Here is a 14004-nt window from a genome sequence, read left to right on the forward strand (position 1 = left end):
CTTGTGGCCAAGATAGGAAGCTTATCATAAGGACAGTTAGAAGCTTTTCCGCCATCAGTTCCTTTCTCTCACAGATAAATTTGTCACACAGATTTGGTGCACAAGCAAAAGTAAAAGGTAAGAATGACACTATTTTCCTTTTCCTCTGAAAATGTTTCCTTCCCTGTTCAAATGCATATTTTGAATTTTTTAATTCAAAACATTTTTACAAACTGAACAAATCTGTGTTTGAATGTATTAAAAAATTACTGCTGACCTCATTCTTAGGACTACAATTAATTTCACCATTATTGGAGTTACACAGTGTGTCTGAGTATTACAGTAGCGTTCTCTGTATTAAGACATACATCGTCTATGTGAGTGTGGAGTTATGTTTTAGTTAACGTAAATACTGTTTGAAATGGATCTATTAGTTCTGAATATGTGGGCAAATTGATTGTTGAAAAAGCAGGCAAAAATGTATTTTTCCCCAATCCAGCTCTCCGATCAAGATTGATATCTAGAATTAACTTTCCTAATTAACCTGCTGTTTGTTTACTACATACTCATACATGTTAGTTATGTATACATACATACAGATTCCAACATATTACAACTGATTGGGTTGTCGTAGACATTGATTCAGCTTTGAGCTCCTTGTGTTAGTGCATTAAAACCACTGTCTAATTTAGCTCTCTAGATTTCTAATTTTATGATCAGAGCCAGTGTTCAAGAGCAAATAAAGGCTCTGCTGCTGACGAAGTTGAAATTTTGAAAGCAATTGTTCATATTTCCATGAAGCATAACTCCAGCAGTTTAGTGTGTCTGTGTCATGAAAACAGTGCCTCCTTTACAAGTTCTTACTGGCATTCATAAGTTTGAATTCGAGAACACTCCTGGCCTCTTTAGACAGAAGCATGATTTAGTGAGTTTATGGATGTGTTCACGGTGCAAGACCCGTGATGCATGACTAACCCATCACTGTCTTGGTGATTCACTGTTAAACCACACATTGGTTTGCAGAAGTGGTGTTTTTTCCCCCAAGAGAGCAGTCCAGATGGATCACTGCATACATATGCATATATAGTGTAGTATAATGAATTTCCGCCCCTGTCCTGCAGAATGCTGCATTTCCCAGTAGTACCGGGACAGTTTGGTCCGGAGGCTCGGGAGCTGGGTCTCAAAGGCTGGAGGGTGGAGAAGATGAAGGCCGTTTCATTGGACCCCTCGGACCTGGGGGCTTTCTTCACCGGGGATTCCTACCTGATTCTGAGTAACCGTGGAGACGAAGGAGCTGACCTACACATGTGGATCGGTAGGTATGATGCCTTGTATGATGGCATTGCAGAACAACTAAACGTATTTAACTCATTTCGGAATGGCCCGCTGAGGGCTAGGATATCCCATGTGAAATCACTTGACTAGCTAGACAATTATCCATCAAATTTGCCATAGAGCCTGGCCCCACCCCTTAGAAAGACTGGATTTTTGTATTATTTTTAAAAAACAAAGCGGGCATGATCAGACAGTATGATACAGAACATTGTGGGTCTACCTGTGAAAATCATATCAGACACTTGTATAGTAGGTATAGAAAATTCAATTCAAACCTCAGCCCCACCCCTCCATAAAAGTCTGTTTGCACCTCATCTACATAATCCCCAGCCAACAATTTTGCTTTTTGGGTGGATTTTGAGAGAACATATCATTTATGAAATATTTATCTGACCTGGTAACACTGTAATCAGCCTCTTCTATGTCTACATGACTGGTCCACTTGTATACTCTGGTCTGTTATTTGTTTCACAAATACTATACACAGCTTTTCTTTAAACAGATGAGTATATGGTATCAGAATTAGTCTGAAATAAGTATGCTTATTTTCTTTCAGAGCAATATCCTGTATTTCACAAGTGACTTACATCACTTGGTCCTTTGAAAGCAGAGAATCAATGAGTGGGAAGTTTGCATTAGGTGATTGGCCAATTCTCTCAGTTCCTTAATTCATTAGCGATGGTAAATGCTACATGTTTGTGTGCCAGTTTTCGTAGATTTATACGGGCTTAGTTTACTCCAGAGGTTCTAGGTGGTGAACCTTTGCTTGTTCAAACTGTGCACGTGTTCTGAGAAGAAGTGTCTGTATGGAGCAGAGCTATAAGTCTGCCCAAACAAGTTTGCTTGGTGCATGTGTGAGCCACTTCACTTCAGTTTAGTGGTAGGAATAGACGAGCAGTGTTGTGCTGAATGGCCTGTTCTCGTCTTACGTTATGTTATGTTATGTTATGTTATGTTATGTTATGTTATGTTATGTTATGTTATGTTATGTTAAGTGTTGACCTATACTGGGTGGAGAATGTGACAACTGAAGCATCAACACTATTGACAGTTTGTGCAAAAAAGGAGAAGTACTGAACTGTATTGAACTGCAGTTTGCACTGTACTCCTAGCCCTGCACCTTTTTCAAGGCTGTCTTCTTAGCAGAGACCTTGCTGCTTGTTCCATCCAACAGTGTGGTAATGATCACAGGGGGTATATCAGGGTGATTGTGTTGACTCTGACCCATGCTCCTGTAAGGAGATAATAGTGGAGTGCGCTGACTGCCCACATAATGGCTCTCCGTCCAACCTCACACTTTTTTTGGTTGGCAGTGAGCTCTGTGTACTGCTTCGAGATCTTCTGATTAGGCAGCAGCATATGCATAGGTGGGGCAATGTGCCTGGTCTACGAGGTGCTGGAATGTGTCAGGAGCCCCAAACAGCAAAAAAGATCACAAATTGGCATAAACCATACAGAGAAGAGAAGGACTTTTTTTCCTTAGATTCCTGAGACAAGGGAATCTGCCAGTATCCCTTGGTCAAATCTTTTGGCATGGCTGTCAGGTGAAAAAAATATTAATTTGAACCTGCAACCAGTTATAAGACCAGTTTCCTAACCATTTTACTACACTGTCACCCCTCATGCCTGCACCTACCCTCTCCGTCCCTCGCTGCCCCGCCTGTTTTTGTACAGGTGAGAAGTCCTCTCGAGACGAGCAGGTGGCCTGTGCCATGTTGGCCACACAGCTGGATCACTTCCTGCGCACAGACCCCGTGCATCACCGACAGGTGCAGGGCTATGAGTCCCCTGAGTTTATGAGCCTCTTCCCCAGGGGAGTCAGCTATAAGGTGGGTGGAGAAACAAGGTTTAGAGGGGGCAGGGTTTCTTAAACAGGGAAACTGCCAGTGATGCTATCTTCCACCTGGTGACAGACACTTTCTGGCTATGCTTTGGTGATTCATTTGGGAATTACCAGAAACTATCCATCAGTCACCATTGCCATTTTCTATTGTTGCAAACATGATTTGTGTTTGGTGGAGCTCCTCTGTTCTTCTATATCAGTAAGGTGACATTTGTTTCCTTATTTTATCCCCACAGGGGGGTGCCATGAGGGAGAGGAATGTCAGAATCTTTTCATTTGTTCATCTCTTATCTCTCATTCAGTTACATTGCTTCCCCAAAACTGCCAGAAAATAAGAAGCTTGAATATGTTGGTGCAGCTTTTCCCTTTTTGTTGATGAGAGAACCTCTCTCTCTCCCTCTACAGCTTCCATTCAGCTAAAAAAGCTCTCTCTCTCTCTCTCTCTCTCTCTCAGGAGGGTGGTGTGGAGTCAGGGTTTAGGAAGGTTCAGTCTGGTTCTGCTCCAATCCACCGGTTATACCAGGTCAAAGGCAAAAGAAACATCCGAGCCAGGGAGGTAGAACTCAGCTGGAAGAGTTTCAACAAGGGCGACTGTTTCATACTGGACCTGGGAGAGGTAAGGGGGTGAAGGTGTGAACAAGGGGACAAAGAGGAGAAACAGGAAAGGGTTTGTGTTTGGACCTCCACATGTTGTTCTGTATTCTGTGAATGCGATTTGCAAAGCTGATGTGTATATCTTAATGTTTTCAATTATTTAACCAGCCACAATCCTTAGCCACTTTCCAAATCTATATATTGATGCTCAGAAAACCTGGCCTTTTGAAACTCTGTTTTGGTTGTTTTAATACAGACCACTCCAGATTATTATTATGTTTTACTTCAGTACAAGCCCAGTGTAATAACCACAAGTGTTTCTCCCGGTTCAGACAATATTGTCCTGGGTCGGTTCCAAGGCCAATATGTTTGAGAAACAGAAGGCACGGGAGATTTCCATGCTTATTCGGGACGCGGACAAACATGGCAAGGCCCGCATCTTTGACGTGAGCGAGGGAGAAGAGACGCCCGAGATGCTTCAGGTAAAAACACCTGGCACAGGGACAGAAACCAGGGCAGACTTGGCCCACCATACCAACTCCACTGTATAGCTACAAGCTCCATCTGTAACAGGGCTTAACTGCTGTATTTATTTTCTACTGAAGTAGTTTACATTAAATACTGAATTCATTTGGCTTAGCATTGATTTCTTCCAAGTCCAAATTGCTGAACACCACACTAAAATTAATTGTGGCGATGTTGTCAGACAAACCAGAATAAAGCAGAAATACATTTTTTTTTAAACATAGTTATTGTTTGTTAGTCATTGTCACGTCTCACTACTCTGACAGGTTCTGGGCCCTATGCCAGAATTGAAAGAGAGCATCCCAGAGGAGGACACCCAAGCTGATGTCTCTAATTGTGCCTCTTTATTCAAGGTGAGCGCTCCACACACATAAATAGTGAGAGAGAGAGAGAGGGAGAGTGAGAGAGATTCAATATTTTTTATTCTTCTTATAGTAGTGGTATGGTTGCCGCCAACGCAACGTCGACTTTGTGCTGAACAGAGCGAACAGTTTCTGTAGTATAAGCAGAGACAGAGTATTGTGTACATGCTATAACATCACGGCAACGAGTTTATTTGCGACACATATATTCAGAGCTAATTGATCCTTTCATCAAAACTTGAGATCTCAGTGTTTTACTTGCGGTATGCGGTGACGAGTGACGGCGAATCATAAAGCTAGCTGGCATGTTCAGAGGGTCTTGGAAAAACCCTACGTCTACACTGCGTGATCGCACCATTTAAAAAAAGCAAGACGGGGCTAGGGAGATTAATTTGATTGATTTATGGTTTTGCGTGAATTTCAGCTCATTTTTACCACACAACTAAAAACATTTAATTGGGCTGTAATTCAGAGTTTAATCTGTTATCTCTGAGACCAACTCGAGTAGCCTATTACGTGTTAGCCAAGCTGAATTTCCAAGAATGAAAATGAGGCGAGAAATATGTGTTAAAAGATTTGCATTTCATTTTAAATACAGCTTCTGTGAATAAGTATCGGCTGGTAGCCAGTACTACTAGCTTCTGTAGCAGCAAGGGGTGCATCAACAACATGCAAGTGGAGTTGTGTACTTTAGCAAACGCGTTGGGGTGAGAAAGCGTTGCTTTCCCTGCTACAACAGACTGAATGCGTAATGCAGCTCTAATGAGACCAAAGTTTCCAATACGCCGGGATATTAAACAGTGTTACAAAAGTAAAATTTGACATATTATACATAGTTAGAAAGCTTATTCTATTCATTTTAAATACAGCTTCTGTGAATAAGTATCGGCTGGTAGCCAGTAGTACTAGCTTCTGTTGTAACGAGGGGTGCATCAACAGACAAGCGGAGTTGTGTACTGTAGCGTTGGGGTGAGAAAATGTTGCTGTCACTGTTCCAAAGAATGCGCAATGCATCTATAATGAGACGAACCTTTCGAATACGATGGGATATTACACGGTATTACAAAAGTAAAATTTGACATATTATACATAGTTAGAAAGCTTATTCTATCACCTGTTGGATCGATGAAGTGTAGACCAAGCCAGTTTGTACTACAAAGTTCGAGAACACCCAAAGCAACATGGGTGGTATTACAAGCTGACGTCTTTTTCTGGAGTAAGACCGGACCAGAAGCTGCTGCACACGTTTTGTTGAAGGCGTTGTTGCCCTTTTTAGTACAGTCTGGCTTGATTGAGAATTCATTCATTCAGTAGGTGAGAGTATAAGCTTTCTAACCATGTATAGCAGGTCTAATTTTGGTTTTGGAATATCGTTTTATAGGTCAACCAAAAGTTTTTTCATCGTTGCGTTCAATGCATGCACTCTTTGTTAGCACTAGCATAGACGCTGCACCTGACGAAATGTTGTCAACGATTTTGCGTAATATGTTGTGAAATACTATTATTATTGAGGACTTCTGGGTATGCCTAAGCCATATGTTTGTTGATATACCTAGCTGACAGCGTTTTCATTTGTAATTTTTCATTTGGAATACCGTTTTTATCGCGTTCACTTCTGCATTCAGCTATATCCACTCTGGTGGCTAATTCGCCAGGAAACCTCGGTTGAACAACACAATCCGTGCATGTACGTCTTCGTCAAGGTTTTATCTACATTGTGGTATAAATCATTTGACGTTTACGAATGTGTGTTTTCTGTAATTACGACGAAAATGGAGATATGCACCGCATCTGGATTCTACATTTCCTGTAGATGAAGCCGGTTAAAACCTACTGCATCACGTGTGCTAAGCCGACCAATGCTGTAACTTCACTGCTCACATATGTATGAGGTCACATTCCCCATTCATCTCTATGGGAAAAAAAATGTCCATAAAAAGTCATATTTCTCAAAACCCGTGCAGCGAAACTTTCCACAAAGTAATAGCCTTCGATTCCCAAAGAAGCCGGTCAATTTGACATATGGCACGTGTATGTGGTGTGAAAACTCTGGGAGGAGTAGCGGTCCAAAAAAATGGGTGGAAAGAAAGAAATAAAAATAACTAGACAATTCCTGCAGAAATTGTGAAGTGTGGTTGCCGCCAACGCAAAGTCGACTTTGTGCTGAACGGAGTGAACAGTGGTAGGTAGTTGCTATGATGTCTGAGGCAGTTGCTAGGGTGCTGCTAGGTGGTTGCTATGGAGTTTCAGGAGGTTACTATTGAGCTCCAGGTGGTTGCTAGGGCATTGCTAGGTGGTTGCTAGGGTATTCAAAGTGGTTGCTAGGATATTGCTAGGTGGTCGCTATGGAGTTCTAGGCGGTTGCTAGGGTGTTGCTAGGCAGTTGTTATGGTGTTCCAGGTGGTTGCTAGGGTGTTGCTAGGTGGTTGCTATGGAGTTATAGCCAGTTGCTAGGGTGTTGCTAGGCATTTGCTATGGAGTTATAGGCAGTTGCTAGGGTGTAGCTAGGTGGTTGCTATGGTGTTCCAGGTGGTTGCTAGAGTGTTGCTAGGTGGTTGCTATGGAGTTCTAGGCGGTTGCTATGGTGTTGCTAGGTGGTTGCTAGGGTGTTGCTGGGTGGTTGCTATTGAGTTCTAGGCGGTTGCTATGGTGTTGCTAGGTGGTTGCTATGGAGTTCTAGGTGGTTGCTAGGGTGTTGCTAGGTCGTTGCTATGGAGTTCTAGGTGGTTGCTAGGGTGTTGCTAAAGTGTTGCTAGGTGGTTGCTATGGAGTTCTAGGCGGTTGCTATGGTGTTGCTAGGTGGTTGCTATGGAGTTCTAGGCAGTTGCTAGGGTGTTGCTAGGTGGTTGCTATGGAGTTCTAGGTGGTTGCAAGGGTGTTGCTAGGGTATTCTAGGTGGTTGCTAGGATGTTGCTAGGTGGTTGCTATGGAGTTCTAGGCGGTTGCTAGGGTGTTGCTAGGGTATTCTAGGTGGTTGCTAGGATGTTGCTAGGTGGTTGCTTTGGAGTTATAGGCGGTTGCTAGCGTGTTGCTAGGCAGTTATGGTGTTCCAGGTGGTTGCTAGGGTGTTGCTAGGTGGTTGCTATGGTGTTGCTAGGTGGTTGCTATGCATTTCTAGGTGGTTGCTAGGGTGTAGCCAGGCATTTGCAATGGTGATCCAGGTGGTTGCTAGTGTGTTGTTAGGTGGTTGCTATGGAGTTCTAGGTGGTTGCTAGGGTGTTGCTAGGGGGTTGCTAGGGTATTCTAAGTGGTTGCTAGGATGTTGCTAGGTGGTTGCTATGGAGTTATAAGCGGTTGCTAGGGTGTTGCTAGGCTGTTGTTATGGTGTTCCAGGTGGTTGCTAGGTGGTTGCTATGGTGTTGCTAGGTGGTTGCTATGGAGTTCTAGGTGGTTGCTAGGGTGTAGCCAGGCATTTGCTATGGTGTTCCAGGTGGTTGCTAGTGTGTTGTTAGGTTGTTGCTATGGAGTTCTAGGTGGTTGCTAGGGTGTTGCTAGGTGGTTGCTATGGAGTTCTAGGCGGTTGCTATGGTGTTGCTAGGTGGTTGCTATGGTGTTCCAGGTGGTTGCTAAGGTGTTGCTAGCTGGTTGCTATGGTGTTCCAGGTCGTTGCTAGGGTGTTGCTAGGTGGTTGCTATGGTGTTCCAGGTGGTTGCTAGGGTGTTGCTAGGTGGTTGCTATGGAGTTCTAGGTGGTTGCTATGGTGTTGCTAGGTGGTTGCTATGGAGTAATAGCCGGTTGCTAGGGTGTTGCTAGGTTGTTGCTATGGAGTTAGAGTCGGTTGCTAGGATGTTGCTAGGGGTTGCTATGGAGTTCTAGGCGGTTGCTAGGTCTTTACTGAGTCCAATGTCGCCACCCATAGTTCTCTATGACAAACGGTTCAAAAGTTATGAAATATCAAACATCGGCCAATCAGGAAGGGGGGCGAGGCTGATCTACACCAATGGACAAGGGACTCTCTACCATGGCCAATGAGGCATTGCACAATTTGCGGGAATTTTTTCCCTATAGAGATGAATGGCAGAATGTTCAAATCTAGAGAGAGACCAGAGTACTGCTGCTAGAAGAAACCATTGTGACATCACAAGGGTGAGAAGACAGAGCATTGTGACATCACAAAGGTGAACATTCCGCCATTCATTCTCTATGGGAAAAATTGCCCGCAAAAATTCAAATTTTTCCAAAACCGTCCCCTCAATCTTTCCAAAAAGTAATAGCACACCATTCCCGATCAAGCCGCTCGATTTGACCTATTGTACGTGTATGTAGCGCGAAAACTGTGGGAGGAGTTGCGGTCCAAAAAACGGGCGGAATAAATAATAATAATAACTAGACAATTCCTGCAGAAATTGTGAAGTGTGGTTGCCGCCAACGCAAAGTCGACTTTGTGCTGAACGGAGTGAACAGTGGTAGGTAGTTGCTATGATGTCTGAGGCAGTTGCTAGGGTGTTGCTAGGTGGTTCTATGGAGTTCTAAGTGGTTTCATGGAATTCTAGGCGGTCGCTAGGGTTGTGCTAGGTGGTTGCTATGGAGTTTCAGGTGGTTGCTATTGAGCTCCAGGTGGTTGCTAGGGCATTGCTAGGTGGTTGCTAGGGTATGCTAAGTGGTTGGTAGGTGGTTGCTATGGAGTTCTAGGCGGTTGCTAGGGTGTTGCTAGGCAGTTGTTATGGTGTTCCAGGTGGTTGCTAGGGTTTTGCTAGGTGGTTGCTATGGAGTTATAGCCGGTTGCTAGGGTGTTGCTAGGCATTTGCTATGGAGTTATAGGCAGTTGCTAGGGTGTTGCTAGGGTATTATAGGTGGCTGCTATGATGTTGCTAGGTGGTTGCTATGGAGTTATAGGTGGTTGCTAGGGTGTTGCTAGGGTGTTGCTAGGTGGTTGCTAGCATGTTGCTAGGTTGTTGCTATAGTGTTGCTAGGCAGTTGTTATGGTGTTACAGGTGGTTGCTAGGGTGTTGCTAGGTGGTTGCTATGGTGTTCCAGGTGGTTGCTAGGGTGTTGCTAGGTGGTTGCTATGGAGTTCTAGGTGGTTGCTATAGTGTTGCTAGGTGGTTGCTTTGGGGTTATAGCTGGTTGCTAGGGTGTTGCTAGGCATTTGCTATGGTGTTCCAGGCGGTTGCTAGTGTGTTTTTGGGTGGTTGCTATGGAGTTACAGGTGGTTGCTTGGGGGTTGCTAGGCAGTTGTTATGGTGTTCCAAGTGGTTGCTAGGGTGTTGCTAGGTGGTTGCTATGGAGTTCTAGGTAGTTGCTATGGTGTTGCTAGGTGGTTGCTAGGGTGTTGCTAGGTGGTTGCTATGGAGTTCTAGGTGGTTGCTAGGGTGTTGCTAGGTGGTTGCTATGGAGTTCTAGGCGGTTGCTATGGTGTTGCTAGGTGGTTGCTATGGTGTTCCAGGTGGTTGCTAGGGTGTTGCTAGGTGGTTGCTATGGAGTTCTAGGCGGTTGCTATGGTGTTGCTAGGTGGTTGCTATGGAGTTCTAGACGGTTGCTAGGGTGTTGCTAGGTGGTTGCTATGGAGTTCTAGGCGGTTGCTATGGTGTTGCTAGGTGGTTGCTATGGAGTTTGAGGCGGTTGCTAGGGTGTTTCAAGGTGGTTGCTATGGAGTTCTAGGTGGTTGCTAGGGTGTTGCTAGGTCGTTGCTATGGTGTTCCATGTGGTTGCTAGGGTGTTGCTAGGCAGTTGTTGTGGTCGTTGCTAGGGTGTTGCTAGGTGGTTGCTATGGTGTTCCAGGTGGTTGCTAGGGTGTTGCTAGGTGGTTGCTATGGAGTTCTAGGTGGTTGCTATGGTGTTGCTAGGTGGTTGCTATGGAGTAATAGCCGGTTGCTAGGGTGTTGCTAGGTTGTTGCTATGGAGTTAGAGCCGGTTGCTAGGATGTTGCTAGGGGTTGCTATGGAGTTCTAGGCGGTTGCTAGGTCTTTACTGAGTCCAATGTCGCCACCCATAGTTCTCTATGACAAACGGTTCAAAAGTTATGGAATATCAAACATCGGCCAATCAGGAAGGGGGGCGAGGCTGATCTACACCAATGGACAAGGGACTCTCTACCATGGCCAATGAGGCATTGCACAGTTTGCGGGAATTTGTTCCCTATAGAGATGAATGGCAGAATGTTCAAATCTAGAGAGAGACCAGAGTACTGCTGCTAGAAGACAGACCATTGTGACATCACAAGGGTGAGAAGACAGAGCATTGTGACATCACAAAGGTGAACATTCCGCCATTCATTCTCTATGGGAAAAATTGCCCACAAAAATTCAAATTTTTCAAAAACCGTGCAACCAATCTTTCCACAAAGTAATAGCACACCATTCCCGATCAAGCCGCTCGATTTGACATATTGCACGTGTATGTGGTGCGAAAACTCTGGGAGGAGTAGCGGTCCAAAAAATGGGTGGAAAGAAATAATAATAATAATATGTGCAACTAGACAATTCCTGCAGAAATTGTGAAGTGTGGTTGCCGCTAACGCAGTCGACTTTGTGCTGAACAGAGTGAACAGTGGTAGGTAGTTGCTATGATGTCTGAGGCAGTTGCTAGGGTGTTGCTAGGTGGTTCTAAGGAGTTCTAGGTGGTTTCATGGAATTCTAGGCTGTCGCTAGGGTGGTGCTAGGTGGTTGCTATGGAGTTTCAGGTGGTTGCTATTGAGCTCCAGGTGGTTGCTAGGGCATTGCTGGGTGGTTGCTAGGGTATTCTAAGTGGTTGGTAGGATGTTGCTAGGTGGTTGCTATGGAGTTCTAGGCGGTTGCTAGGGTGTTGCTAGGCAGTTGTTATGGTGTTCCAGGTGGTTGCTAGGGTGTTGCTAGGTGGTTGCTATGGAGTTCTAGGTGGTTGCTAGGGTATTCTAAGTGGTTGCTAGGATGTTGCTAGGTGGTTGCTATGGAGTTATAGGCGGTTGCTAGGGTGTTGCTAGGCTGTTGTTATGGTGTTCCAAGTGGTTGCTAGGGTGTTGCTAGGTGGTTGCTATGGAGTTCTAGGTGGTTGCTAGGGTGTTGCTAGGTCGTTGCTATGGTGTTCCATGTGGTTGCTAGAGTGTTGCTGGGCAGTTGTTATGGTATTCCTAAATGTTGCTAGGGTGTTGCTAGGTGGTTGCTATGGTGTTCCAGGTGGTTGCTAGGGTGTTGCTAGGTGGTTGCTAGGGTATTTTAAGTGGTTGCTAGGATGTTGCTAGGTGGTTGCTATGGAGTTTTAGGCGGTTGCCAGGGTGTTGCTAGGCAGTTGTTATGGTGTTCCAGGTGGTTGCTAGGGTGTTGCTATGTTGTTGCTATGGTGTAACATGTGGTTGCTAGGGTGTTGCTGGACAGTTGTTATGGTGTTCCAGATTGTTGCTAGGGTGTTGCTAGGTGGTTGCTATGGTGTTCCAGGTGGTTGCTAGGGTGTTGCTAGGTGGTTGCTATGGTGTTCTAGGTGGTTGCTATGGTGTTGCTAGGTGGTTGCTATGGCGTTATAGCCGGTTGCTAGGGTGTTGCCCGGCATTTGCTATGGTGTTCCAAGTGTTTGCTAGTGTGTTGATAGGTGGTTGCTATGGAGTTCTAGGCCGTTGCTAGGGTGTTCTAGGTGGTTGCTAGGGTGTTGCTAGGGAGTTGCTATTGAGTTCTAGACGGTTGCTAGGTCTTTACTGAGTCCAATGACGCGACCCATAGTTCTTTATGACAAACGGTTCAAAAGTTATGAAATATCAAACATCGGCCAATCAGGAGGGGGGCAAGGCTGTTCTACACCAATGGACAAAGGACTCTCTACCATGTCCAATGAGGCATTGTACAATTTGTGGGCAATTTTTCCCTATAGAGATGAATGGCAGAATGTTCAAATCTAGAGAGAGACCAGAGTACTGCTGCTAGAAGACAGAGCATTGTGACATCACAAGGGTGAGAAGACCGAGCATTGTGACATCACAAGGGTGAACATTCCGCCATTCATTCCCTATGGGAAAAAATTGCCCACAAAAATTCAAACTTTTCAAAAACCGTGCAACCAATCTTTCCACAAAGTAATAGCACACCATTCCCGATCAAGCCGCTCGATTTGACATATTGCACGTGGATGTGGTGGGAAAACTCTGGGAGGAGTAGCGGTCCAAAAAATGGGTGGAAAGAATAAAATATATGAATAATAATAATAATAATATGTGCAATAATAATAGTGTAGTTGCCCTAAGGCAACCACACTAATAATAATAGTGTAGTTGCCCTAAGGCAACCACACTAATAAATAAATAATATGTGCAATAATAATAGTGTAGTTGCCCTAAGGCAACCACACTAATAATAATATGTGAGATAATAGTAGTGTGGCTGTCTAAGGCAACCACACTAATGATAATAATAATAATAACAATAATAATAGTAATAATAATAAAATTATTATTATTGTTGTTGTTGTTGTTGCTGTTATTATTATTGTTATTAGTGTGGTTGCCTTAGGCAATCACACTATTATTATCGCACATATTTATTATTATTATTCCACCCATTTTTTGGACCGCTACTCCTCCCAGAGTTTTCGCACCACATACACGTGCCATATGTCAAATTGACCCGCTTCTTTGGGAATCGAAGGCTATTACTTTGTGGAAAGTTTCGCTGCACGGTTTTTGAGAAATATGACTTTTTAGGGCCAATTTTTCCCATTGAAAATGAATGGGGCTCTGACGTCATAAAAATGTGAATTATAAAGTTACAGCATTGGTCGGCTTTGCACACGTGATGCGGTCCGCTGTACGTCCTCACCAGCCACCAGAAAGGATATAGCTGAATGCGGAAGTGAACGCGATAAAACGGTATTCCAAATACAAATGAAAACGCTGTCAGCTAGGTATATCAACAAACATATGGCTTAGGCATACCCACAAGTCCTCAATAATAATAGTATTTCACGAGATATTACGCAAATTCGTTGACGACGTTTCGTCAGGTCCAGCGTCTTTGAATGCTAGTGCTAACAAAGAGTGCATGCATTTAATGCGATGATGAGAAAACTTTCGGTTGACCTAAAAAAACGATATTCCAAAACCAAAATTAGACGTGCTGTTATACCTGGTTAGAAAGCTTATGAAACAAATTCTCAGACAAGCCAGACGGTACTAAAAAGGGCAACAACGCCGTCAACAAAACGTGTGCAGCAGCTTCTGGTCCGGTCTTACTCCAGAAAAAGACGTCAGCTTGTAATACCACACATGTTGCTTTGGGTGTTCTCTAACTTTGTAGTACAAACCGGCTTGATCTACACATCATCAATCTAATAGGTGACAGAATAAACTTTCTAACAATGTATAATATGTCAAATTTTACTTTTGTAATACCGTTTTATATTCCAGCGAGTTGGAAACTTTGGTCTCTTTATAACTGCATTACGCATTCAGCTGGTGAAAGCAAC

At 44.0% G+C, this 14004-nt stretch overlaps 1 protein-coding gene across 1 annotated transcript in view; it reads left to right on the plus strand.

Moving 5' to 3' along the window:
* The window catches only part of LOC135263504 (macrophage-capping protein-like), a 16373-nt gene continuing 2369 nt past the window's right edge, over window positions 1-14004 (plus strand). The window contains exons 1-6 of the mRNA XM_064351618.1: window positions 1-117; window positions 1101-1294; window positions 2989-3143; window positions 3612-3773; window positions 4084-4233; window positions 4543-4629. Of these exons, the coding sequence (XP_064207688.1) occupies window positions 1102-1294; window positions 2989-3143; window positions 3612-3773; window positions 4084-4233; window positions 4543-4629 (747 nt within the window). The 5' untranslated portion in view covers window positions 1-117; window position 1101. The remainder of the gene's footprint in view (window positions 118-1100; window positions 1295-2988; window positions 3144-3611; window positions 3774-4083; window positions 4234-4542; window positions 4630-14004) is intronic.

This window comes from Anguilla rostrata, chromosome 9 (assembly GCF_018555375.3).
Source record: "Anguilla rostrata isolate EN2019 chromosome 9, ASM1855537v3, whole genome shotgun sequence".
Lineage (NCBI taxonomy): Eukaryota > Metazoa > Chordata > Actinopteri > Anguilliformes > Anguillidae > Anguilla > Anguilla rostrata.